At 49.8% G+C, this 27996-nt stretch overlaps 1 protein-coding gene and 1 long non-coding RNA gene across 2 annotated transcripts; one reads left to right on the forward strand and one right to left on the reverse strand.

Annotated features, from left to right (window-relative positions):
• Positions 1-1937: 1937 nt before the first annotated feature.
• LOC143654126 (uncharacterized) lies at positions 1938-19322 on the reverse strand. Its single transcript, XR_013161676.1, has 2 exons — positions 19029-19322; positions 1938-2048 (listed from the first exon to the last, which is right to left on the reverse strand). It is a non-coding gene; the product is annotated as an uncharacterized LOC143654126 (long non-coding RNA).
• Positions 19323-21072: 1750 nt separating this feature from the next.
• Positions 21073-24613, forward strand: NKX2-3 (NK2 homeobox 3). Its single transcript, XM_077124402.1, has 2 exons — positions 21073-21617; positions 23085-24613. The coding sequence occupies exons 1-2, from the start codon at positions 21260-21262 to the stop codon at positions 23822-23824; spliced, it is 1098 nt and encodes a 365-aa protein (XP_076980517.1). The 5' UTR covers positions 21073-21259; the 3' UTR covers positions 23825-24613.
• Positions 24614-27996: the final 3383 nt, after the last annotated feature.

Below are 27996 nucleotides of genomic sequence, written 5' to 3' on the forward strand. Positions count from 1 at the left end.
ACAAAAGAGTGAGTCACCTCTCCATGGAAACAATCAAAAGATCCCTCCCGGCAATATTGAATGAGGATTAAAGAACTTGGCTTTTCTGGGGTACAAGACAGTTTCAAATCAGTACAGTACTTCTCCTGTCTGGCTTTTTGTACGTTCTTCAGTAAAATGAGAGAAGGTTGGACTAGGAGGTATGTAAGATTCTTTCAGAATTAAAATTGTGAAATTCTAGATCCAAATACACAGATGCCAGCTTCTTGGCTATTTCATTTTAAATGGCCCAGCATTTGAAATATCTACAGGCACAGCAAACCTGTTGGTTAAACATATCTAACTCTCTCCGTCTCTGGCCAATAATACCAACTGTTTTGGCTTCTCAGCTGCTAAAACAAATAATACTCAATAGGTTGGCTTAATAACAGGAATTTTTGGCTCATGATTTCAAAGGCTAGAATGCTTCTTCCTCCTGAGGTTGGTATCATCTGGCTGGTCAGCAATCTTTGGGGTTTCTTGGATTTTCCTTTACATGGCTGTGTATATGATGGCATCTTCTCCTTATCCTTCCAGGTTCCATTGACTTCCAGTTTCTGCCTGCTGCCTGTGGCTTCTTTTTTCTGTATCCAATTTTGCCTGATTCTACAGTCTTCAGTTATATTGGATGAAGGCCCACCCTCACTCAGTTTGGACAGACCTTAACTAATAACATCTTCAAAGGTCCCATTTACAAATGGTTCACGCACACTAGACCAGGGGTTGGTACCTGAACATGCCTCTTTGGGAGCCAACTTTCTGTGTAATCCTCTGAATGAAGCTGGCTTGCATATTAACTTCAACCTCTCTTGTTTCAAGAGCGTAATTCTTGGAATCATATGAACTGAATCTTTGTGTTGGTGGAAGGTATCTGAAAATGCTTGTGGGGTGATTCTAAACATCCTCTTTCCGCCACTAATACTGTCAGCCTCCTTCAAGGTGTAGCTCAAATTCTAAGTCCTTAATGAATCCTTCCCTGACTACCCTCCAAAAAAAACTCCATCTCTAACCTTTCGTGGTACTTTATACTACCCTCCTACTATTACCTATTCTCTCACCTTTTATAGCTATTTATGCTCATTTCTTTTCTCCCTTGTAAACTATAAGTTCTTCAGAAAGGAGACTAGTCTCTAGAGGGCCTATAAAATACTAGCTACCCCAAAGTAATAAATAAGTAGATTTGGAAGGCTACATTTAAAAAAATTCTTTGCTTTAATATCTCCATCAAAAGTGCTGTTTGTTTATGTAATTAAGTTTTTTATGAACTTTCACCCAAATTGAAGGTCCTCAGGTGGAAACACACCTATTTGTTCATAATTGCCATGGTCGGAAAATGAGACCATGACTCTGTCTGCAGTAGACAAGATGCCTGATGACCCTGATCATAGATTTCATATTTGCCCTTCAGGTCTGGATTAAGGAATGTTCAAGATCTAAAAGTAACAGCATATGTTTATTGAGGGTCTATTATGTGCCAGGCATGAGCCTAAGCAGTTTACATGCATCCATGATTTAATTCTCACAGTAACACTATGGGATACCAGCTACTTAGTTTTCTCATTTTACAGTTGAAGGAACTGAGTCACTTGTCCACAGTCAGCTAGGTTGGAATTAGGACCCCATCCCAAATCTGCCCGATTCCTAAACTCATCTTCCTTAGTCCGTGAGAAATGAAACTACAAAACCTAAATCTTAATTTCCAACTCTTAGCTCCATATTGCAAAACTAATTCTCCATCAAATAGCTGACACTTGTGAATATACACTTTTATTGACAAGTACAAAAGACTATTAGATAACATTTAGAAGAAGAATAAGAAAGAAATTCATAATTTCACCATCTAAAAAATGATATCAGTCTTCTTCCACATGTATACTTTAAAAAGAAAAATATATATTCTCAGACAGCTGTACATCTGCTTTCAACAGAAAGGTCTGTTTAATGGTAAGGTAAAAACAAGGGAGGTATCGAAGACAAACTTCAGCTATTCCACAGCTTTGCCTGGGGCTCATCTGGCATCAGATGGAAACCTGAAAATATGACAAAGATAAAGTATGTAATTAACAGGAGTTGACTTCCTGCAGACTCAAAGACAGCTCGTAGCAGGGACTCCTAGATGAAAAGAGAGGGCAGAAGTTAACAGCACTGGTCTGTGCCTTGAGTCTACAGCTGCTAAACATGTAGCAAAGAGTAAAAAGTACTTGACTAGAAAATGTAGACTTTTAGCTGCATTCTTAACTGTTCAGTTATTGGAAATCCATTCTTTCCAAGAAAGATACTAGGCAAATGTTTCTCTCTCAATCAATCAATCAATCTCTCTCTCTCTCCTTCCCCTCCTCCCCCCTCCCCCTCCCTTTCTCCCTGTCTCCCTTGCTCTTTCTCTCTCTTTTTCAGGCAGAACAAAATAATAGTTCCCAAAGATGTCTGTGCCTTCATTGCTGGAACTGTGAATATGTTACCTTACATGGCAAAAGGGACTTTGCACATGATGAAGGGTAAAGACTTTGAAATGGGGGGATTATGCTGGATTATCCAAGTGGGTCCAACCTAATCACATGACTGCTTAAAAGGGGAGAACTGGGCAGTGCGATGGTGGCTCAGTGGTAGAATTTTTACCTGCCATGCCAGAGTCCCGGGTTTGATTCCCAGCACCTGCCCATGCAAAAAAAAAAAGTGGAGAACCTTCCCTGGCTGTAGTCGTTGAGAGATGTGACTACTGAGGAACAGTCAGAGAGAGAACCAGAGAGATGGAAGCACGAAAAGGATATGATCTGCCTTTGAAGATGGAGACAGGGAGCCACTAGCCAAGAAATGCAGGCAGCCTCTAGAAGCCGGAAAAAGCAAGGAAGCAAACTCCCCCCTGGAACCTCCAGAAAGTAACAGAGCCCTGCTGACATCTTGATTTCAGTTCATTGAGACCCACATCAGACTTCAGACCTACAGAAGTGTAAGATAATAAATTTTATTGTTTTAAGCCACTACATTTGGTGGTAATTCATTATGGCAGCAATAGAAAACTAATTCACACACATTCTCTTTCTGTCTCTGTCAAATGTGTCTTTACTGACTTATACATATGACTACTTTATGCTTGATTCTCCAGTCTTTTATTTATCTTTGAGTTTCTCAAACTGAGACCTCCTTCCCAGACTAGTCACTGCAACAAGTTCCTTTGGCTGCAACTTCAGATCCTCAACCCATTCATCTCAAAAGGAAAACAATATAAAGAAACAGAAACCCATGGAGTCCCTCTCTGCACTGCCAAAAGAGACAGAGGAGAGAAATCTTGTTTGTCTTGCTTACTGCTGAATCCCCAACACCTGGAACAGTACCAGGCACATAATAATACCTCAATAAACATTTGTTGATTGATTGCTTGACTGATGAATGCTGATCTAGAAACTTTTATCTTCTTCCTAGGCCATATGCTGGGAGCTCTTTGCTAGTAGTGACTCTTTGAGTATCCCATAACCCATCTTCCTCCAAAGATAGGGGTGAATAGAGTGAGCCCACTGGGGTGAAGCTGAAATTGAAATGGATCCAGGAGCAGCTCTGCTTGGCCAATGAGGACTTTGCCTAAGCATACCTTACTCTGTGCATGGTGAAGCATATATGACACTTGCTTAGTCATTCATTCAACTAAAGATTAAAAGCATACTATGTGCAGTACTCTTGGCTGCATTCCAAGAACACAAAGATAAAGAGAACATAGTCCCTTGCCATCTCAATGCTGACAGCCTATGAATGACTCCAGACTGCTTTATGATGTGGCAGACACTCTTCTACATACAATAATCTCATTTAAATCTTAGAACAATGATCCAGAGCAACAGGTGTTATTAGTCCCATTTTATGAATAAGAAAACTCAGAAAGTTGAAAACTTATACAAACAGCAAATAAATGGTTCATGCCACACTTAGAATACAGGTCTATGTAGCTCCAAAAACCAATCAGAACTACACACATAGTATAGTGACTTAGAGTTTACAAAGTGCTTTTATCACACATTATCTTACCTTTTCCTCCCAAAAGCTTATGAAATAGGCATTACTATGTCCATTTTACCAAAGAGAAAACTGAAATCCATTCCATTTGCCCAAGTCACAAGATCTTGATTCTAGGCCCTATTTCCTTAGAACTTTCCATGTTTTTATTAAGTTCTGAATTCTTTACAGTCGCTGTATTTGTGAGAGCATGACCCAATACCCTTACAAAGACACATATGAGAATACAAAGTAAGGTTAATAATGCTCCTACAGCGAAGCTCATGCCCAGATGAAAATGTATTAGTTAGAACTGTATTTACTCTGTGTGTCAATTATAATCTCTTCTTGACCTGGGGCCAACAGTTTCATACCTCTCCTTAAATATCATGTTCAGTATATCTTACACCTTTCTCTTTTTAAATGATACTTTAATTTTTTTACACAAGTAGTATATGTTCATTGTGGGAAAACTAAAAAAAAAAAAAGCCTAGAAAATGCACATATTCAGAAAGATAAAAATAATTTTTGAAGTCTACCCAGAGATAAATGCTATAAACTTCTTGGTGTGCATATGACCTATCATAACTTTTTCTATGCTTGTATATATTTGGTTTGAAGTGATGACTATGTTTTGAGATGTGAAAAGCCTCTGAAGTGATGTACCTATAAAGTATACCTCTAAAGGTCAAATGGCCACCAAACTTCCTGGGACTAAAAGCTCAGAGGGAGACCGGCACCAGAAGAAGAGTTAGTACTCATGATTCCCAGCTCAGGAACCCTCCCACTGGTCCTACTTCCTCTCAGTAACCCTAATGCATATTCTCCCTGACATGTTGTCCTTTACTCAATAATTCAAGCATTAAGGAATCCTAACAGAATAAAGTTGGATATTAAAGAATTGTCCCCTTCTGTCTTCTTTGTTGAAAACTGGAGTAATTCTACTACAACAGGTATTTATATACTCATAAGATTTAGAAGTTTCAGGGAAAAAATAGTTTTAAAGACTAATCTTTGCACTACCTGGAATTAAAAGGGACAGCATTATTTACTTTGCCTCATTTTTCTTGAGAAAGCAAGGATGGAACTTCAAGTGGGGAAGTAGACATTTTTGTGCATATATATATTTTTTGTGTATATATATTTTTGTGCTTTTTCAGGAAGGGTGGGTTCAGTAACAGACTCTAAGAAACTTTCTGAATAATTTGGTATAGTTTTCTTAGGCTATGTAGTGGGGGGCTGTGTATTGAGCTGTGGATATAGCTCTTTGTTTTTGTGTATGCTCACCTCCTAGATGTTGCTAGACATTTTGAAGGTGTATTCAATGGTAGCTGAAACAAGTAGTAGCCTTAAATATAGTTGCAATTTTATGACTTTTCAATTAAATTAGCATGGTGCCTTGTACATTTCCTTCATTTGTAAGGAATACTTCCAAATACTTCATTCAATACTTTAAAATTATAATAGTGTGCAACAAAGCTGTGCCTGACTAGTTACCTTTTACAATAGAAAAGACAGGTCCATAATTAGTCAAAATGCTAAAATTTCTTCTTCCCTTCCAATAAGACCACTTTGGCCTTAGGCAAGTACTTAAGTACTTAAGTGGACTTTGGATCTGGCCTTAGCCAAAAAAGTTTTTATTATTATTAGGGTTAGTTAAGATGGGTAGTGATGAGAGAGGGAATAAAAAATTCTTTAAGGGTAGTGATCACTTCTTTCCTCATTTCTGTGTGTTCCACAGCATCTAGGACAAGGAATGAATAGATTGATGGATGAAAACTCCAAAATTGAAATAGTGGGAAGACTTTGTAAAGAAGTTTGGAACTCAGGAGCACCTGAAAGGAAAAAGGGAGCCGGTGAGCAAAGCCAATGGAGAAGTTTCGTGTAGGCTTGCCACTGATGATGTGGTTACGCCCTGAACTCAGCCATCAGCAAGTGTGAGAATTAAACTTGCATTTCAGCGTTGTGGACTTTAGACCCACCTCTGCCAAAAACAATGCAGCCTTCAGCATATGGCCTTCTTCTTCTAAAATAGAGGACCAAGATGGGGATGGAGACCAGGTGATTTCTGAAGTTTTTTCAGAGCCACTACCAGCGCTTTGGGGCCCTTCACAAAGATGTTCCCTGATGTTCTCCCACGTCGCAGCCAGCTGTGCCCAAGTTCATGTACACCCCCTGAAAGCAATCTCCACTAAAGAGCTCCTGCCCAAAATCCCAGCTTTCCCCACCTCCCAGTTCTCCAAGGAGCTCTTTCTTTCACCTGCCCACCAGCCAATCAAAGTTCTGATGCTAATCAGTTAATCTAGAGGCAGCAATTCTTAGACCTTTGTGTGAAAACAATTCTCTGAGGATTGAGTTCGAAATGCAGTTTCCTGGGTCCATCCACAGTCTGCTCAATAGGTATTAGAAAGGAGTCTATGATCTTCTAACAAAAAAACCTTAGAAGATTCTGATGCTGGTGATTCAACAGAATCCAAGGATCAAATTCGGTGGGTCCATGAACTTGAAGGAGAAAATACATGTTTTATTTTAATTTATTCAAACTGAAACAGCACTTCCTTCACTTTTGGGTAGCAAAGTCAATAGTATTAGCAGTACCTGTGACTTTGTCACCAACAGAAATCACAGATATTGTTATAGCACATTACTACTGTTGCTGAAGATATCTTGAAATCTCATTTACACTCATCACTACTTTGAAATTATGGTTGTTAGATCTGCCACAAGATCTTGTTATTTAATAGATTAATAAAGAAGCACATATATTACTGTATCACTATTTTATAAAATAGTTTGATCAGTTTCCTTTGTAACCCTATATATGTTTATTATTATTATTTTATTATTTTTTATTTTGGGGTGCATGGTCGGGGAATCGAACCTGGGTCTCCTGCATGTAAGGTGAGCATTCTACCACTGATCCACCCGTCCTATATATTTTATTTTATGCATTTAAAATGAACAGTGAAAGGAGGGTTAGAGGCTTCCGCATAAGGGGTCCCAGGCACAAAAACAGTTGAAAGACTCTCCTCCAGACAGAACTAGCTATCAAAGAACCAAAAGCAGTTTCTGTCACTTTTCAGCTCCCTGTTTTTTTCTCTTTCCCCTCCAAAAAAAGCCACTCTTCTGAAAGGTGATGGATTGCCAAAGCTTTCCCAGCGGTAAAGGAGGCATAGCCTCTTGGCATGCACTGTGTCCTGAAAATGACCTTGGCAAAGTGTGAGGAGAAGCTGGGTTCTTCTGTACCTTCTTCCTTTGGCCTGGAAGGCTTGTCCCTTTGTTTTCCCAAGCTGAACCTCCCTTCCTAGGTCAAAATCCACTGTTTGTTGAAAATATTGATTGACGGTTTAAGAAAACCACATTCTATATGAGCAAAAAATTCCTAGGGTGAATCACTAAATACCCATCAGAAATAGAAATTCAGAAAGAGATGGAGAGCTAGGGACTGCCCACCGTTCTGTAGGCTGGCATCATCATCCTTACTTGATTTCTCATTTATAAACTGGGCCAGGAATAAACAGGGTGGGCATATCCTTTTGGGAAGAGAAGCAAAAGAAACAAGGCCATCGCAGCTGGCCACCTGCCTGAGGTCACATGGTATTTGGGTAGTGCCCACCAATCGCAAGTCCCGTTCACTTTTTAGACTCCTATGTAGCAACTGAAGGGACTACCCAGCTTACTAATGAGGAAGGAGCCTGGAACACGGGCATCCTGGCCCCTGGGAAATGGCTACGGCGACCGAAGTGGAGGCACTCTTTGCATTGGTTTCCTCTTTGCTAAGAACTCCTGGGGAGCTGCGGAGTTTATCTGTCTCCACATCCGGTAAAGGGATCAGTATTCCTGGACTTGTGACTTAAAGAAAATTAGTGACTAGGCCAGACGCGTCCTGACGACTCGCTACCGCAGTCCTAACAGTCAGGGCGGAATTTCCAGACTGGGGAAATGCCCCACCTTCTGGCTTTGGCCAAGATTGGGATTCCTTAGAAAGTTAGGGGGCCAATCGGGGGCCATAAATCTTGGAGAACCTTCGCCGTTTTACAAGGGAGTTCGCGGGGGCTCCTCTTCTCTCGCAGTCTATTTACAACGCCGAAACCTCCGTGTTAATGGACCTGGGATAATGGTGTTTACTTTACCGCGATAAAGCGCTCAGCTTCTTGGGGGAGCGGCTGCGAAATGTCCTGAGGGTGGGAACAGCGCCTGCCGTAAAGCGGGCGCTGCAAGGGTGGGGGCAACAGGTTCTCTTCCAGGCCGCCCTCCCCCTTTAGGGCGGAGGTTTGAGCAGCCCAGGCCTCGCGGGCGAGGACGGTTCCCACATAAATCATCAGCACCAGAGTCTCGGGAAAAGGCGCATTTTTCATTGCCGGCTGCAGGGCAACTCCCGACAGCCAACGAGAAACAGAAGTTGTCTTTAGATAAACCGTCCGCCGGAGCGCGCGTCCTGGCAGCGCGGCCTGCGGGGCACAGGGCAGCGGGGCTTGGCGCTGCGCCCCCGCCAGTCGAACACATCCAAATAACACCCTGAGCCTCCGAAGGGCTGGCCCACGTCCTCCCACCGAAGGGGAGAAAGGGAGCCAAGATGGAAGGAAAGGGAGAACTTCAGGGTCTTGGGAGATTGGAGAAGTGGTACTGGAGAAGATTCTGGAGTCCAAGGCTGGATCCCAACCCCACATTTACGCACTGTAATCTCCAACAAGTGACTTTACCCTCTGAGCTTCAGGAATCTTCAGTTGTAAAAACGAATGTGTGTGCACATACTACCCTCCTAATCTGTGTTCAAAATTGACAGATTTGTGCAGTCTGTAATGCTAGTTACCAACCAGCGGTCCGTGGTTGGGCCGAGAGTATTCCCTGAAGCTCCTGGAATTACTGGCTGACGGGTTGCCCACGCCCATGCTCATTCTCTCCAGGGAGCTTACATCGAATTCCCAAACGAGTCTTCCAACCTCAAAAAGTTGAGGAGAGGTTACACAGGTGGTTCAGTGGTAGCATGCTCGCCTTCCATGCCGGAGACCCTGTTCGATTTGGACCATGCACCACAGGCACCACAACCTCTCAAAAACAAACAAAAAAAAAGTTGAGGAGCAGCGAGCTAGTTCTGTAGGCTCGTGGAAAGTCTACGAGTTCTGGCCCTTCCACTTACTAGCTGTGAGATCTTGCCCGAGTTACTCGAGCCTCCTGTTTCCTCTTCTGAAAAGTGAGGATCATAATAGTATCTAGGATTGCTGTGGGGAGTAAAACCGCTCAGCATGGTGTCTGGCACACAGAAAATGCCCACAAAATGTTGGCTGTGTTTATGCCTCAGCCTTCGCGGTATGGTTAGGTTTACCGACGCTTCGCTCCAAAACCAGGGCTCCCAAACCTAGAAGTTGCAAGCTGAGCGCTGCCAAGATCCCCTCAGCCCTCCTACGGCCCTCAGCACCGGCGGGCGAACAATTTGCACGTTGCCAGATGGAGGCCTTTACACTGTGCCACGGCGCGCGTTGGCCGTCCCAGTGCGTCCCACGGGCTGGATGCCGCGGCACCCCCCAGGGGAACCTGGAGCTCGCCGGGCGGCCGCCCTTTGAAGGCGCCTCTAACCTAGCCGGCCGTCAGGCGCCCGGGGCTCAACCATAATCGGGATTTGGAGGCCGAGGCTCTAAACTGGCCGCTACCAACAAGGGAAATCAAAGCGGCCGCCATCCTGGTAGCTGCGGGTTTGTTTACGTGTTGACATGTGCGCACCCAAGCGGAATGACCTCGAGTTTGGAATCGGCCTTGCGAGCAGAGGGCTAGGGGCCCCCCGGAACAGCCACGGCCAGCCCCATCCCCACCAGAGACCTAGGCTTCCTATCGCGGGCAGACACGTTTCCTTCCCTCTTTGGATCAGAGGTCGGGCCCCAGAGGGGCCTGTTCCCTCTTCCCTGCAAGCCCACCCCTTGTGGCGTCCCGGAGCCCCAGTTCCAGCCGCGCTACCTTCCCCCTCCCAGCAAGCCATCCATTAGTGTAATCCCCTGTCCAAACACTGCGGCCGGGACGGCCAGACGTTGATGTAAACAGACCGGGGAGGGGAAGGGGGGGAACAATTCTAACGATATAAATAAAATAACCATTAGTAGCACAAATTGTTCGATGAGCCAAAGGCCGAGCACCCGACACTCCGGTCTCGTTCGGGTTTGTGTACACAGCGTAGACGCCACGCATCCATCAGGTAAACCCAAGGTCCTCGTCGCGGCCGAAATCTAAATCCAGCGAAGGTGAGGGCGTCGCAGGCGCGTCAGGAAGACCCGGCTCCTGGCACGCAAAGACCGCAACACGCGCACGGCTCGAGACCCACGCGCACGTCGCGGCCACCGCCTGACCGCCCCAGCCCGCCCCAAACCAGCGAAATTCGCGGCTAGCCCCGCTCGGCTCGAAAAACCCCTGGCACCTGTGCATGCAGTCACAGCCTTCCCGCGACACCGCCCCACCCGCAGGCCCGATGCTCACGGGGATCCAGAGCTCACACCCAGACACACTAAGAGTCGGTCTCCACTTGTCCCGGGGCTAGTAATAATAAACTAACATTTACTGAGGGTTTATTGTGCCAGGCGCTGCGCTAAAGTGTTTCCCAGAGGTATTCTCTTTTAATCCTCAGAGAACGTTGTGGAAGGTACTTTCAGTAGTCCCAATTTTACAAATCAGAAAAGCAGGGCTTGGAGAAGTGTAAGGAATTCTCCGGGACAGAAAGAATGGAGACAGGATTTGAACCCACACCTCTGCTCCAGGAAGCGCACCGCACAAACCGCGGTAGAAGAGCTTGTGCAGATTTCTACGTGCCGGTTTCCGACGACTGGAGCCAGGCTCCAGGGCGTCCCCGGCCTCCCTGGGCTGTAGTGGTTTTGTTTGCAGTGGGAAGTTCTTATTTCCCCAGAGGGTGTGGGCAGAGTGTTCTGAGAGGTCGAACACGGAAGGAGAGGAGCCAGGCAGCCCGGAGCCCTGAAGCCTGCTCCCAGGGACGAGAGAGTCGTGGGCCTGCCTGGCTTCCAGAGGTCTAAGAGAGCCCTGCTTTGAGTTTGGGGCCGCAGAGGCTCTTCCTAGAACAAGGATTCAAGGGTCCGGGAGGAGACAAGCAAGGCTTCCGGATCAGAGGCTCTGCTGGGGGTGGGGTGGGGAAGCAATAGACTTGGGAAGGGCTGTTTAGGGGGCAACTGCTATGGAGTCCTGGTCCCTGGACTCTGGCTGAGACAGGATGTTCTTGCCAGCCCAAGGGACTGGGACTCTTGCTGTATGACCTTGGACAAGTCATTTCATTTCTGCAGGCCTTGATTTCATTTCTGTAGGCCTCGATTTCCATGGCTCTAAAATGGGAAGAAGTTACCTGTCTCTTGTCTTGTGGGATTATAACATTAGGAAGAGATCACGCATATGGAAGGCTTTGTTCACTGGTGGGAAGTTTCACGATTCATATCAACTCCATGGTGGGCGCTTCAAAAGTCAGGGTCAAGGAGTGGCTCAGACTGAAGAGAAAGGGAAGAAGACACTGGGAGGAGGGGGGATTGGCATGCAGCTTAGAGGGGACGCTCTTAGGGGAGAAGAAAGGAAGGGAGGGAGCTCAGGGTGACTCCACCCACCTCCCCTCTGTGTTTTTCTTCAATGCAGCTTCCAGTCAATCCTGTCACCAGGGCACATTCCTCTGGGGCTGTTAACCACAGCCTGGGTGCTGCAGAAAAATTGGGGGTTGGGGGCTGTCAAGTACCTAGCAGGAATTCGCAGAAGCAGAAAGAACAGTGCCTGAGCAGGCAATCCTGTGTGGTGGTGCCTCCTGGTAACTGGCTGGGGCTGCCCAAGGGAGGGGAAGGAGTGGGAGAGGAAGCTGGAGAGGAAGCTGAGTGTGCAAAGCAAGGATCTTTAACAGCCTTGGGTAAGCTGAGTGTGCAAAGCAAGGATCTTTAACACCTCTCTGAACCTCAGTTTCTTCCTCTGTTAAAATGGTTAAAATGGAGCCAAATTCAAGAGCTGTTGCAAGAAACCCAAATGATGAAAATGGCAGACATTGACCACGTGTTCACAACATGCCAAACTGGCTTCATATCCATGGATCCGTTAATTCTTCCAACTCTAGGAAGGAAGAGGTCGCTTGTTCATGGGTCTCCCAGCTTATGGGGGAATTGAGGGAGGGACAATTTTAACCACTTTACCTCAAGGTGCTTGTAGGCAAGCCATAAATGGTGGCTGAAATTATCTTTATGGTCACTAAATAGTATAGTATTATTGCTGTAGTCAGTGCTATTATTTCCACTATCACCTCCATTCACTCCCATGACTGAGAGGAGTTATCACTAAGCCCTCTTTATAAAAAAAAAAGAAACAGGCTCAGAGAGACAGGGTGAGCTGCCAGAAGTCACGCAGCAGGGCACGGGCCAAGCGGAGAAAAGAGAAAACCCATGAATCCGAAGGCCAAACATTCTTGCCCAAACCCATGTGGAAGGACGCAAGAAGGAATCGAGTACGGAATAGGTGTGGACGCCGGGGGAGGGAAAGGGTCCTACTCAGTCTGGAGCCCCTGATTTATTTGCATTCCAGCGCGGACACCAATTGGTCAGATCTTTATCTAAACACGATAACAATGACATGCGACTTCGGGGATTTGTTTACAGCAGTTAAAAATGATGCATTTGTGGGAGCAAGAAGTTGGGTCAGGGTGCGGGACTTTTTGCGGCGATTACCAAGGATGAGAAACTGGTAGAGAGGACACAAGAGGGGGTTGTTAGTGGCTCTGGAATGATTACCTAAAATTCCAAGGATGAAGGTGGGCTATGGTTGCTCAGCAGGCAGACTTCTCGCCTGCCATGCCGGAAACCCAGGTTCGATTCCCGGTGCCTGCCCATGCAAAAAATAGAATAAAACTCCAAGGATAAAGCCTCCTTATTTGGGGACAAGAAAGTATGAGATTTGATTGATTATTTTTTTTCCAACTGGGGTAAAGGTGTGCCCGGGAATCCCACTCCTTGATCTCTGTGCTCACAGAAGAGGTTCAGCGTCTCCCTCCTCACACCTAACAACCACCCCTCACACCCACCCCCAGCCACCATCGCAGAGAACATTTACTGAAGGCTTCTCTGTGCCCAGAGCTCTGTAGGCTCTTTTTTTACATCATTTCTTTAATCCTTAAGGCCTATAAATTCCCCACTATTATTATCTCATTTTATAGGAGGAAAAAACTGCCACTTAATGGGGGTTGAAGAACTGGCTCAAGGTCATAAGACTAAAAGGTGGCAAGACCAGGTTCCCAATCGAGGTCTGGAGGACTCCAGGGTCAGTGCTCAGGCCTAACCTAAAACCCAGGCAGAGGTGTGTTGATGACTTAGAGAAATGCACATCTTCCCTGGACCTCACCCAAGACCGGCATCCTCACTCTGCATTCTCCCTGCAGGTAGACTGTCACATGTGCCAATCCTTACACTCATGCTTACAAGGTTTGTGTACATCCATTCATGTACACACACTAGTCCAGGGAAGTGTCCACATAGGACCCATTCAGTTTGGGGGGGCACAATAAGTACATGGGGGTGCACAATAAGTACACAGGCGTGCACATAGGCCATCCTCTCTACTATACTGAGGGAGATAGAGTTTTTAAAAGTCGGAATTGCAAAACAATTTCAATGCAGTTTTATTACTTTTACTTTCAAGAACACACGCAGCCATCACATCCCTGTTAATAAATCCATTCCCTCTTTTTTGCAACTTGGACAGGTGCTTTGTGTAAGATTAATCGTAAAGATCCTATAAATTGCCTTATGGAAATAAGTGCTTCTGATAGCCATGGAGGCTAATGTTCTTCTTGGATCATATAAACATTTTGCCCCCAAATTTCATTTCATTCCAGTAATTCACATTATTGTGGTGGGGAATAGGGAGGTGGGGTGAGATTCAGAATGAGTATCAACCCAGCCCTTCTATTCTGACCACACATTATGAAAGAGCAGAACTCTGATGGAGTCTGAAACCATTAGGAGTCCTGAGCACCTTCTCCCCGAGGCCCACCCACATAGGCACACTTTAATACGTTCACATGGGAAAGCACCATCCTCTTCCATCAAGGGGAAAAACACAGCCATAGAAACACGTGCGTCCAGTTCACATCCATATGGTGGGAATTCGTGTTTCACACCCGTATTTTCATGGTGATGCAACTGCCCCTGCTTCAGGAAATATGTTTGCAGATGAGAAGTAAGAGGGTAGCCCATGACACAGGGGAGTCTCCTCCCAGGAAGCCAGTGACTTGCTGGCACCACTGATACCCAGCAGCAAGCGAGAGGGTAAGAGACTGTGGTAAGGTCCTGATCAGCTACAGAGTGCTCGGGCCTTGCCCTGCTGGCTAGCGTGAGAAGCCAGGAATACTCTCTCCTCTCCCCTGCACTTTAAGGCAATTTCTGAAGTACTTGCCAGCTAAGGTGATCTCAAGGCCAAACTGTCCCCCAATCTAAAAGGTGCTGGTGGGAAAGAAATTAAAGGGAAGGTCATGGTCAGTCTGCTCTGGCTTATGCATGGTGGTGGTCCGGGTGTGGAATTGGCTCTGCTCTCAGACCCCACCCTACACCCATCCATTCTCAAGGGATGTCTGATGCCCAGGCCTCCTGTTCACCCCCTCATTCCACTCCTCTTCAGATCACCACAATAGAAGGAAACAGAGGCTCCTCAGGATCTGCCTGGAGCGGGGATTTCCATGGGGAAGGCAGCCAAGACTGCTGCCTGGAGCTCCAAGGTGGCCAGGCCATGGTAGAGGCTGCTGGAGATGGAAAGTATGAGAGACTTTGGGAGCTGGAGCAGGGTCCAGAGGATAGTCCCTTTCACATGCAGAGGTGCTTGAGCATTTTCATTAGCAGCCCCTGAGAAGCTCGGGGTGGAGTGGGGACAGGGGGTCAAGGCTCTAGAGTGGGACTTACTCAATGAGTCTGATCCCAGCTATCCAACCCTCCAGTGTTGCACCGGGAAGTCCTTCCACCTTAAATATCTACAGGGTCCAGGGAGAATACACCACGAGAGCATCAGAGTGGAGGGATGAAGAGAAAGGAAAAACATAAAAGGGGAGGGGGATGAAATAAGACTGGGGGAGGGGAGGGTTGTGAGAAAAGGAGGAAGATGGAATCTGGTGTGTAGGAGTGAAGACACGATGAGTGAAGAAGCTGAGGGAGACCAGGAGGAGATGAGAAAGAAAGAAAGTGGGGGAAGGGTGGTGAAGAAAAGGGGAGAAAGGAGAAGAAAATGGGTGGGGAGTGGAGGTAAGAGAGGGGCCCTTTGAAAAAGGACGGGGCTGAAAGAGGAAAGAGGAGGGGTGCTAGGAGGAAGTTCTGAGTCCTAGAATCCTACTGGGTCTCCTGAAGCGGTGAGCGAGAGGAGGCAGGAAAGACCTTTCCCCGGAACGGCGGGACTGCAGGGTGGGTAAGAAGAGTACGGGAACCCATGGGCAGGTTCAAAGCCCCCGTGGGCCGACAGGTCTTCCCGGCTCTTCTCGTTAGGGCCCCCGACTCTTGGCCCGCAGCTGGAGAAAGACATGGTAGGAAGAAAACCCGGCACTCCAGGCCCCAAAAGCTCCGGCTTGGAGACGCGCTGCTGGTGGGGGGCAGGGCAAGATGAGGCCTGCAGTCCTTACAACTCCCGCCGTCTCTAGGCCGCCGAACCCCCGACCTCCAGCCTCGACACCTGGATGTCTTTGCAGAGCGAGGCTGCGAGGTCCCGCGGCGCTGCGTTGGACGTCACGCCTTCCGTTCCCCGTGGCTCTGCGCGCCCGTGCGCCGCGTCCACCTGGGACCTGGGTCCTCTCCGCGTCCGGTCCCTGGCCGGTTCTAATCGAGGCAAGCCGCACACGGCCCCATCGCTCCACTACCCGCTAGGATCAGGCGAGCCAGGGACTGTCGCCCGGGCAGTGGTAACCTCCCTTGAGGTTCCGGGAGTCAGGCCCTGAGACCTGGCAGCCCGCTGGCTGAGCAGAGGTCGCGCCGCACCTCGGGAATAGCTGTCCTTGATGCAGCGTAGAACTAAGGCGTAAAGCAACCGACGGCGATAAATGTTTCTTTCCAAGTAAGAAAGATCGTTAGAAGGTATTCGTCCCCACGTGATCCCGCAGGAAGATGTGGGGAAGGATTTCTACCTCCGAGGAGGCCAAAATCCCACAGAGCCGACTTGCGGTTGAGACCAGGAGGGGCTGAGAAGATCTGCCATGAAGAGATAGGAAGAATCTCTGCTTCTTGGAATTTGATCACCGCATTTCTAACCCCCCCTTCCTCCCCCGCCCCGCCACGGTGCTCAGCAACCCGCGCAGAGCAGGCGGGCGCTTGATAAACACTATTGTTAGTGAATTAATTCGCCAAAGATAGCAGCCGCTTTTCTGAAGTCAGATTATATTTTATAAAGTCTAGAGACATTGAAATTTCGCACCGGAAGTTAAACACACTGAAAAAAAGATTAAGAATGTATTCAAAATTCCAATTTAATGCCCAAGTTAACAGTGCTCATTGCACGACCAAATAGTGCACACAAATAGTGCAAATAAGTATCTATATACAGGCGCCCTGTATTTAGGCATTTTTGTTGGAGAAAAAATAATTAATTGATTTTTATTCGACAAAGATACAGTTAATCTTTCTGACCTGTGCGTTTGTTGGTGGAATAGAACCGTTTTGGCGAGGAGAGCTGTGTTTACATTTTTAATCTTTAAAAAATTTTGGAGCGGGGCACATACACATAGATAGACGTGGAAGGTCCTCTCCCGGAGAAATCGAAACTCACATTCTCAGCAACGAGTTGTAATTTACAAAGAACTATAGCATTACTGAATATAGACTGATTTTCTCCCGGGAAAGAGAAGTGGTGAGTTATTTAGGAAATTTAATTCCAGACAAAATGTAGAAATATTTGATATTTATATAAATACATGCAACAAGTTAAAATACTCAAAATGCCATTTTAGACTCTGCCTTAGAAAATTACCACAATGATCAAGAAACTAGAAAGGTTTAATGCTTTGGGGGATTGACCTGCCGGGTTGATATATTTTTTTAAGTAGAAAATGTAGTCATCTTCTCACAATTAAAACACTATTGCCTACAAAAATAAAAACTTTTGGATAGCTTTCCAATAGTCCTAAAAACCAAAAACAAATGCATACAAAGACTACCAAGAACAAAAATTTTAAAAATCTATTTAGAGCTGTGGTTAAAAAAAATCTTTTCTTTCTTAATTTCTTTCTTTCTTTCTGTAAGATGTCATTGGAAATAAATTTTATAAGAGGGCTGTAAAAAAGATTAAAAATTTTACCTGAAATGTTATATAGTTTTGGCCAGCTGAGTTCATGGCAGGATGTTCTTTCATCCTTTAACAGAAAATCACCTTTCTGATTATGGTGCTACATTTAGATTAGAAAGTCAGAAACTTTCAACATTTTTATGGCCTTGGTTACAAAATAAGTGGCTATTTAAAAAGTTGGGAGGTAAAGACATAAGCAGTGGCATATATAACTCAAATATGGAGTATTTGCCTACATTTACTTGTATATTAATTAATGGTTCAAAGAATAATAATTTATTTGAATGCTTTACAGTTTTTGAGGAATCATCAAATTTGATAATGCATGTATTGTAATGGTTAGCGCATGGCGTTTCCTCAAAGAAAGGTATAATAATTTTATTTATCGTTTATGTATCTGTATAGGATATTTCCCCCTCACGGAATTTGCCATGATTTTACCTGTTTATTTACATAATGTAACCTATGGGGAGGAGGGTGCATAAGTGTGTAATGTGACAAGAACCGTGCTGAGGCAGATACACTCGGTTAAAATAAAATCAAACTCTGCCATGGATGCAATTATATTTACTCCATCTGACAGTAATTAGCTAAACGGTCTGAAACGAAAAGCTATTACTAGCCGAGCACAGCTAGATTTCAAAGATTCCCATTTCAAACAAGAAAAAGCAAATGCCCCGGGACGCGAGCGTAACTGGATACTCTTCAGAACCAGGTTCCACATTCTGCTAAGTGTTTCCCGCGAATCAACTGCCGCGGTGGCGCAACTCGGACTCCTTATTTTCCTCCCCGACAGCGGTGCGCGGCTGGCGGCGCACAAGCCCTCGGGTTTCGGGGCTGCAGGCTGCGGACGCTGGCAAGGGAGGCCGCCTGGACTGAACTACACTGGCGAAGATCCCTGCTGGGAAGCCCCGCTGCGGGTGAAACCACATCGACCAAAGGGAATCAGAACGACCCAGAAATGGCACCCAGAGACGACTCGAACGATCACTTTCTCTGGGCGATAAGATAAATCCTAGGAACGCGCTAGTGGTTGGAAGGCCCAGGGGCGCTGGATCAGCCTTGCCCAGGTCGGGGGTATGGGAATATTAAAGGGAGGACAAGGCGCAGAATCTCTCCTGGGGCCCCCGCACTCCAGGTTCTCGCAGTGGAACTTCCAGCCCACCCGGTCTGAACTGCGGGTGAATAAGGGGGCTTGCCCGCGGTACACTAAGGCGAAACCTGGCCTGGGTGCGCTTTAGAGAATAACTAAGGCCAGGCCCAAGGGTACCTGGCAGGGTAGTGGTGGTGGAGGGATTTGGAGGAGAGGGGGACCCGTGAGCCTGCAGTAGGGCGGCGACAGGATTCTATGTGCGCAAGTAGAGGGCTACCTTGTGGGGTTCCGCCAACTGCACCGGGTGTGGGCGTGCCCCGGTGGCCCCTGCGACCTAGGGGCGCTCTGTCCCCCCCGCCGTTCTAAGATGGTTTAAGGGAGACCCAGAAGTAAAGCGTCGCTTAGAAAGAGAACGTAGCAAGGAGAAATGAGATTGCGGTGGAAAGCTAGAGAAAGACAGTTTCGATAGCTTGTGACTTCCTTTTTCCGAATCTTGGAAATTAATACAAAGGAAATTACCCAGAGACGAAAGAAAATTGGGGACCAGAGGGAACAGAATCATTTCCACACGACTGTCTTGCCCTAAAAGGGGGAGCAGGGCTGGAGCGGAGCCTCCGTGACGCCCCCACACTCAGGGTCTCTCCACTCCACAGCGTGGCTCACTCACCCCCGCCTCTCTCCGGATCTTGAGCCCGAGCTCTCGGGATCCTCTGCAAAACCAGGCGCATTCTTCCCTTTGCAGACCCACGACCTGGTTTGGAAGCGCTGGCCTCCGCCTGGGGTGTCATTAATCTCAAGATTTAAAGGAGAGAGGCCCCGAGTGCCCCTGTGGCTGCAGGGTGGTGGTCCCAGCGCCAGGCTCTGCCCCTGCAGGGTCTCTCCCCACCGCCCACGGGCCGACGCCACTCTAAGTACTACCAAGCGCACGTGGCCCGCGCCTCATCCCAGCTCCCCCTGGCAGCCCCAGGGGCCGACTCCCCGCACCATTTCCGCTCCCTTCCTAGACAGCCCCGCCTCTCCCCGCCTCCACCCCGACTGGCTGTTTTTCCTTTCCTCGGCCTTCTGCACCCCACTCCTCCCGCCGTTGCGGGCCCCCGCATGGAAGCCTCCCACCCCTGCCCCTATTCCCTCCTGGTATCTGCCACCACCCGGGATCGTCGTCCATCCTCGCTGCTTCTTCCACCAGCACTTCCGCGTTGTAAAGCCGGTCTTCCCGAGCTCTTCGGTTCTGGGCGCCAAAAAAAGCTGGGACCGGCTGGGGCCGGATGAGGGGCGCCACTTTCAAAGACGGTGCACAGATCTGCGCTGTGCACGGGTCTTTCTGCCGACCTCACAACAGGGCTCGCTGTCCCTCAGTGGGCTAGGCACGGTGGCGGGTGGACGCTCATTGCACTGGGAGGTGGTCTCTGCCAGTCGGGAATTTCCACAATCTCTGGAGAACCCCGTAGAATTGCCCAGAAAACAACCAGGGCCGCACGAGGGCGCCAAAAGGTGTGTGGGTTGGAGATGTCAGAAAGGGATCTCGGAAAATCAAGGCCTAGACCCCAGGCGCCGGATTTGAATGGGCAGAAAAGACTGCCGCCGTGGCTGGGCCCCCTGCTCTGAGCATTCCCGCTCAGATTCCTGCTCTCAAGACCGGTTTGAAGCCACCCAGTGTGTGCAGCACACCGGCCATATCACACCAATGCAGTCAACAAACCCTACTTGATCCTTTAGGCAGAACAGCGGTGGGTAACACGTTGAGCACTTAAGACGTACTGGGCCTCGCATTAAAGCTCCAGATAACGTTCGCTTCATTTAACCCCGGCAATAACCCTGAAGACCGTGTTACGTCTCATTTTTATAGACGAGGAATCTGAGGCTTAGAAACGCCCAACAGCATACACAGACTAGGCCAGGATTCCCACCAAGGCCTATGGGACAAATAACTCCAGCTTCCCATCGCTCACGCGCCTGCTCAGCATGGCGGCTGCAGGGGCCACAGGGGAAAATTCAGCCGGGAATTTGCCCTCAAGGGGCTCACAGTCCGCGTGAGAATTAGATGGGAAGTGATAAGGGACACGAATGTCCTTTGCTAACATGCGTGACAAGTTCGGAGATGGGAGAGATGACTTCCGGCGGAGTGATCAGAGAGCGCTTCCTTAGAGGAGGTAGTATTTGGAAAGAACCTCGGAGAACAACTTTCTACTCGTGTAGACACGGGCGGGAAACACGTTCCGAGTGGAGGGAACAGCTTGAGTTAGAGACAATATTAGGCGGGAACGGACACTTCGCCGATCCATCGATACAAACACTCCAGCTCCTTGTGGATCCAACACCCAGTATTTTTACAAGTCAGGAGTTTTCCTGCCCTCGCAGCAACTGGAAAAACCACCCTCCTAGAGCATCTTTCCTGGGCATTGGATCGAAGGTAGTGAGACTCCCAGAACTGGCCCAGGCTGGGAAGGTGCTGCCCAGCGGAGGAGGAGTCGGTGATGCGGTTACCGGGTGCGTGCAGCGTCGTTTGCAGCGCCTTGTACTTCGCGACTCTGTCCTAGTCCTGGTCTATCACTCGTAGCGCCGCAACATCCCACCGGGTGCAAACAGGGGCGTGGCTCACACGAGCTGGAGCCAATGGAGAAGGAGGCCGGGGCCAGGGACCCGCCCCCCGAAGTGACGCACAGCCCCCGGACAGAGGCTTCACGGCCCCAGCCCCAGTCCTTGCAGAGGCCGTAACAAAACCCAGACCCCCAGGTCCGGGCCAATGGAGGCGATTTAGACTGGAGCGGGACTGCGTCTGTCAAAAATCCTACTCTTCAGCAGCGGCGAAATCCAGGAGGAGAGCTGGAGCCGCCGCGCTGCATCCCCACCCCCGCCGGGATTTATTGAGTATTTGGGCTGGACAATTAAGTGGCCCTGATGATGTTACCAAGCCCGGTCACCTCCACCCCTTTCTCAGTCAAAGACATTTTGAATCTGGAGCAGCAGCAGCAGCACTTCCACGGCGCGCACTTGCAGGCAGACTTAGAGCACCACTTCCACTCGGCGCCCTGCATGCTGGCCGTTGCCGAGGGGGCACAATTTTCTGACGGAGGAGAGGACGACGAGGAAGAAGTGGGAGAGAAACTGTCTTATTTGAACTCTCTAGCTGCAGCCGACGTCCAGGGGGAGTCGGGGCTCTGTCCCCGGAGCTATGTCCACGCAGTCCTGCGAGACTCGTGCAGCGGGCCCAAGGAACTTGAAGAGGAGTCCGAGGTCGTGAGGGACCAGAGCCAAAGTGAGTAGTGGGGGGAAGGAAACGCATCCGCACATCGGGAGCAATGGCAGAGTACCCGCAAACTGCCCATAAACCTTGTCAGCACTGCTGCCTGCCCGTATGGCCTTTGGCTGGAGCCCTGCCTCCACCCTGGTCAACTACAGCTCCGAAAAAAGCACAGGTACCAGCAAGGAAGCCGGAGTAGAGGGCGAAAGACGAGGTGATCCCAACAAGTACTCCCCCAGAGGAGGGAGGCAAGGCAGCCCCAAGGGAAGGGGAGGTTATTGCTGCCTTAATGCTGGTAAGCCACAGGGACTCAAGCCGCTGGGTTCTGACAACTCACATTATTTTGTTTTCCCCAAGAATTAGAGGGGGAAGGAAACGGAACCCTTAACACTTTCCCTCGACCATGAGTTCTCTAGGGTGCAGGGCAGAAGCCCCCTCTTCTCTGAGACGTCTCTCCAATCAGTTTGTTTCCCCAGCGTCAGAAGTGAGTAGGGACTTTGGTCGAGACCACCTGGGTGGTTTCCTCACTTTCTTGGCTTGAAGCTGAGCGCCCTCGCACCCACTGCACGCGGCAGAGAGGGAGGAGGTGGTTTGAGAGGGCGTGGGAACATAGACCATTTTGCGCGACCGTAGCATTCAGACCCCTGAAGCGCCAGCCTTTTTTGAAAATTCGTAACGTTTTGCTTTTGTGTCCGAGACTGCGGCAGAATAGAAAAGGCGCCTAACTTAGGCGGTGACCCCCGACGCTCACAACAGACAGGAGGCGAATTGGGGAGGTGGATCGGATAACTAAGTAAAGCCCCCAGGCAATGTGTTTCCGAGGGGACAGAATCAAAGAATTGCTCGCTCCAAGAGTCGATTTGATGTCGTGGAAGCCAAGGCCTACCCTCTGACAGCTCCCGACCCTAAAATCGACAAGCAAATGTCTAAAACAGTCATTTAAACGCCTTTTCTTTCCAAGGTAACTGAGACATCGTCACGCACCCATTTAACTGTGGGTATGAAGTCTCATATGCTCAGACGTTTCCCAGCAACAAAACTTTCGCGCAACCCATACACATTGGTCCCAAATACCAATACGCCTCACACCTTGAATCATCCATGGCGGAGTGGAAAGCAAATGAGTTTACAAATACTGTAGTTATATAGTCATAAACTTAAATCCCGAAAACAGTCATTAACATATTGAACCGTACATTTAAAATAGGGTGATTTCTTCGCAGAAGCTCGAATTCTAAATAAACGCCTACTAACCATCCTTCCCCCGCCGAACGCATCTCTGGCCGCCGAGGGTGTTCTGAGAGTGTCCCGGCTGTAGAGAAGGGGGTCCACGGTGTCAGGAGCCACATACTTTCAAAAAGGTCCAGGCATTTACTACTACACGCTCTGCGCAGCAACCAAAAAGGGCCACGGCGCTTGGGGGTCAGAGCCTCAGTAAGGCCGGGAATGACTAAGGAACATGTTGTTTTGCTTCTTCTGCAGAAAGCTGTCTCCTGAAGAAACCTCTGGAGGCAGCTGGGGACTGCAAATCCACTGAAGAGAGCGAGAGGCCCAAGCCGCGCAGCCGCCGGAAGCCCCGGGTCCTCTTCTCGCAAGCGCAGGTCTTCGAGCTAGAGCGCAGGTTCAAGCAGCAGCGGTACCTGTCGGCGCCCGAGCGCGAGCACCTCGCCAGCAGCCTGAAGCTCACGTCGACACAAGTGAAGATCTGGTTCCAGAATCGCCGGTACAAGTGCAAGAGACAACGGCAGGACAAATCCCTGGAGCTGAGCGCGCACGCGCCCCCGCCGCCCCCGCCGCGCCGCGTGGCGGTGCCAGTGCTGGTGCGGGATGGCAAACCGTGCGTCACGCCGAGCGCTCAGGCCTACGGTGCGCCATACAGCGTGGGCGCCGGCACCTACTCGTACAACAGCTTCCCCGCCTATGGCTACGGGAACTCCGCTGCGGCCGCGGCTGCCGCCGCTGCAGCCGCCGCCGCTGCTGCGGCAGCCTACAGCGGCAGCTACGGCTGTACATACCCGGCAGGCGGCGGCGGCAGCGGCGGTGGGGCCTCTGCGGCGGCCGCGGCCATGCAGCCCCCCTGCAGTGCGACCGCAGGCGGCCCTTTTGTGAACGTGAGCAACCTGGGCGGCTTTGGTGGTGGTGGCGCGCAGCCGCTGCACCAGGGCGCTGCGGCCGGGGCCGCGTGTGCGCAGGGCACCTTGCAGGGGATCCGGGCCTGGTAGTTACGCGGCGGGTCACGCGGAGGGCGGCCCCCACCGCAGCCCGGCACCGTGGGACTGAAGTGCAGTAAAGACCGGACCTGAGGGCCAGGTCCCCTCGTTAAAAAAAAAAAAGTCTCGCACCCCGGGGTTCCAGAGCGCAGCTCATCCCTGCCCTGGGTGAGGGGGTTCCAGGGCTGGAAGGATGCCTCGATCCCGCAGCCAGAACTGTCTGTTAGGCAGAAACACTGGCTGGGTGCGGGAGAGGACGGTGGCCTCGACCCTAACCCCATGGCGGGTGCGGCGGCTGGGTCTCTAGCTGCCTTTGGTTCTCTCGGAGCGAAAAGGGCTTCTCTCCCGCGGCTTTCCCGTGGCCTCCGCGAAACGTTGGCGGGGAAACGAAGGACAACAAAGCCTGAAGGAGAGAAAAGTGAGGGTCGTAGCCCCAGGCCCCGACGACTCTCTACCCCGTTTGTGGGCTCGGAGCGCCACGCCACAGTCGATTTTTGGTTCCCAAACGCTTCCTCTCTGCAGCAGACACCTCGGCCCTAATTCCTGGACATTCGCGGGGCGTAGAATTTGGGGGTCGGGTCTCGCAGATTTCCAGTCCCCTACAAGGAAAACCAGCGGAGTGAGGTCAGAAGTTGGGAGAGCTGAACAAATCCCGGACCTGGTGGCCAGCCGGAGGCGTTATCGGGTTTCCTTTCTGTTTCATATTTGTATTCAGCACATTATATATATGTAACTATATCCACACGCCGTGTACACACCCGCTGCCATACACTACAGGAGTCAATAAATAAGGTGCAATATTTCCAAACTCGGCTACAGATTATTTTTTAATTTTTTTAAAGAAGGGATCATTTAAACAAGACTGGAAGGAAACGGTGTACAGAGAAAGCTGTCCTTTCTGGGCAGTCGCAGGCCTGGTATCCCCCTGGCCTGGCCCCAGGCTGCAAGGCTGGTCTCTCACCATGGACTTGTTCGTTAATTTCTTCACTTTTTTCTGGACAGGACAGGTCGAAGACTCAGGGCTTTTTGAGTTCTACGGCTTTGTAATCACCCTCGATTTTACCCCCCAGATGCTTGGGCCAGATGCCTGGGCCTGCCTTAGATCAAGGCTCAGACTCTGCCCTACCTCGAGGGTCTCCAGGGAAAAGGAAACATCACTCCCAGGCCAAGCGGCGGGCGGCGCAGGCCGCTTCTTCCTCAGCGGCCACCGGAGCTCCCGGCGCGCCCGGGGACACTGCGTGCGCCCCGCCGCGGCCGCGCTCTCCCCCTGGGCCGCCCTCCCTTCTCCCCCGGCGGCCGCGGCTTTATACGGCTCCTTGTCACTTGCGGAGAATGCCTGCGCGAGGCCTGTGCTGCCACACGGCCGATTGTGAGCGTGCCAAGGCGGGTGAATGGGGAGGCCTCAGAGCGCTGCGCCATTGTGGGGCCGGGCCTCGCTGAAAGGCGGCTCCGGGCCGGGAAGGTGCGGAAAGAATGGCTTTTTATTGGAGTCCCGAACAAAAGGTGTGGTAGGAAGGCTAGGTCCCCTGCGCGAACAAAAACCCCAGCGCGTCGGGATTGACGTCCCCCCCGAGCTCCCCATTGCTTCTCAGAGCGGGGGCTTTGTGTAGCAGTCTGCTCAACAGAGGGACGGAGAAATGCGCGGGGGTTTTGTTCCCCACTTTTTGTGCGCTGGAGGAGGGGGCGGAGGGGGTCGGGGTGGGGGAGACGGGGGCTGAGCGGGCAGCAGGGAGGGGCGCACTGATTAGGCCGGGCGGGCCAGGCGCGGAGACGTTCAGCGGGAGTCGGCAGCCTGAATGCAGGGTCATTATTGCTACAAGTTTAGCAATTTCACCCTTACAGAAGGGGGCGGGGGCTGCCGGGCTGCGGCGAGGCCTCCGGGCTGGGGACCTGTGAAGACGAGGAGGAGGAGGAAGAAAGAAGAGGAGGGGAGGCAGAGAGGGAGGAAAGCGAGGGAGCCCTCCGAAGCCCGCTGACCGCCCAGGATGCGGCTTGGATGCTTCCAAAAGGGCCTAGCGGGAGCTGGAGAGGCGGCGCCTAGGAGGCAAAGACTCTCCGTCCTTTTGCCTCTCCGGCGGTAGAAAGACCCCGGAGCCGAGCGTGGATTAGTGCATCAGGCTGCGGATCGCTCAGCTCCTTGTCTCCGGTTCTCTTGTCTGCCGCCACCCTTTTGCTGGGACACTGCCTCTCACCACAGTCGCCACCACCGTGGCGCCCCAACTCCCCCTTCCTAGCGGTCCCCCTCCTCTAAAGGCACCATCTTCCAGTGGGTTGCTTAGGCTAAGGACTGGGGAGGGAACTGGTTCCCCGCTTGCTTGTAGCGATAAATAACTACTTTCATTCATTCAACAATGTTTACTGACCCACCTACTGTGTATTCACGTGCACTGTTCTGGATGCTGGGGATGGTAAAAAAACAGCATTGTTAACTCATGGGGATGATGAAAAATACAGCATCATAGGGTCATGGAGCTCCCCCCCTCCCAGGAGTGTGAGTATGTGTGTGGGGTGGGGTGGGGGAGAAGGACAAACAACAGATATAAAAGAAATTAGACAAATTATCCAAAGGAAATTGAACCAAGTGCCGAAAGTGGGGTACCTTTTGGAACAGGTGGTCAGAAATGGCCACGATAAGGAGATTACCTTTAAGCAGATGCCCGAGTGACAAAAAGGAAGTCAGTCCAAACAGCACTTTGTTGTGTCAAGCCCCCATGCCTTTGCACATGCCATCCCTCAGTCTGGAATGTCCTTCCACCCTTATCTTTCTGGCGAACTCTTTCTCCTCTTTCAAGGCCAATCTTCTGAACCAACCAAGTGGAGGTGATTGCTCTCTCTTTGTGCCATCAGAATCTTAGGTACTTTCCAATATCACTACATGGTATCCTGCAAAGATTTCTTTGTCTCTTTCCCTCCATGTGATGCGTGAAGGGCCAGGTTGGCATCTTTTCCCTCTGTGTCACAGCCCCAGTAGGAGCTCATGAGACAAGGAGCTCATAGGGACCTGGCCAGAACACCTGGAATTGCTGGCGGGAGACTTGCAAACCTGCCCAGATCCCAGCTAAGGACCCTCCTTCGTTACCCCGATGCCTCCACGGAGACGATGCCCCTGACTCTACAGCTCAAACCCTAGGAAAGAAGGCGGAGAACTAGATGACCACCTTGATGCCAGGACACAAAGATGGGGAGTGGGGATGGAAAACTGGGGTGGGATGGGGGTGGAAAGCTGGAGTGTATGAGATAAATCTGAGACCTGCATCTGGGACCCATTTCAATCTACAATACATTCACTAGTTGCGGAAAATGGTAGTTGAGCAAGACCAGGTCCGATGCTCTGCAAGTGCCCATTTGGTATTTCAGCGGAGAGCTCTAGGAGCCCCCAGCATCCCGGAGCAGCGGCCCGCGCTTCTCCTGGGGGGTTTCTAATTAAGCAACTTCTTTTTCTACAATTCAGTTCATATCCTGCTGGACCGCAGCCTCCGGATGCCCCCAGTGCCCCACCCCCATCTTCTTTGGCCAGTTTCCTCTCCGCCAGCCCTGCCTTAGTCTTTCTTCACTTTATATTCCCTCCTGTTGTGAAAAACAGATATGCAACCTTCATACAGGAAAGGTTCTATGAATTGGCTTCTGCATGTTTTTTGTGTGTCTTAAGATACTTAAAGCCAGTCAGGGTTAGGCACATCCCTACCTGAAAGCCTGCAGGCTCCTAGTATAAATAGCTCCCATCACTCCTGAAGGATTTCCATAGGGCTCCTTCCTGGAGGTGTTAGGAGGCTAACACTTTGGACCAGCAGGGAACCTCTTTCTTGACTTTGCATCCTGGGAGAAAATACACTCCTCCTCAACCCCACCCCACCCCGCACTCTCCACCCAGGCCCAAACTGCTGCTTCACTAGTTCCTTCTACGAACCAAGAGGACTCATAAGATCCAGGTGGAACAACTAATGACTGGCCCATGAGATTTTGAGCTGGTCAATTAAGTGATTCCTCTGGGCCCTGATTTCTGAGCTTTAAGACAGAGGAAAATAAAGTAGATGATTTCCGAAGTCATGTCAGCCTCATACCCTCCTTGCTTCCCTGAACCCGAATGAATAAGCCTCTCCCAACCCAGTGAATGTTGCTACACTGGGCTCAAGAGGTGGGCGGGCAACACTAGTGGGGAGGTGGGATAGATTCTAGAGAGCCAA

The sequence above is a fragment of the Tamandua tetradactyla genome, chromosome 13, assembly GCF_023851605.1.
Source record: "Tamandua tetradactyla isolate mTamTet1 chromosome 13, mTamTet1.pri, whole genome shotgun sequence".
Lineage (NCBI taxonomy): Eukaryota > Metazoa > Chordata > Mammalia > Pilosa > Myrmecophagidae > Tamandua > Tamandua tetradactyla.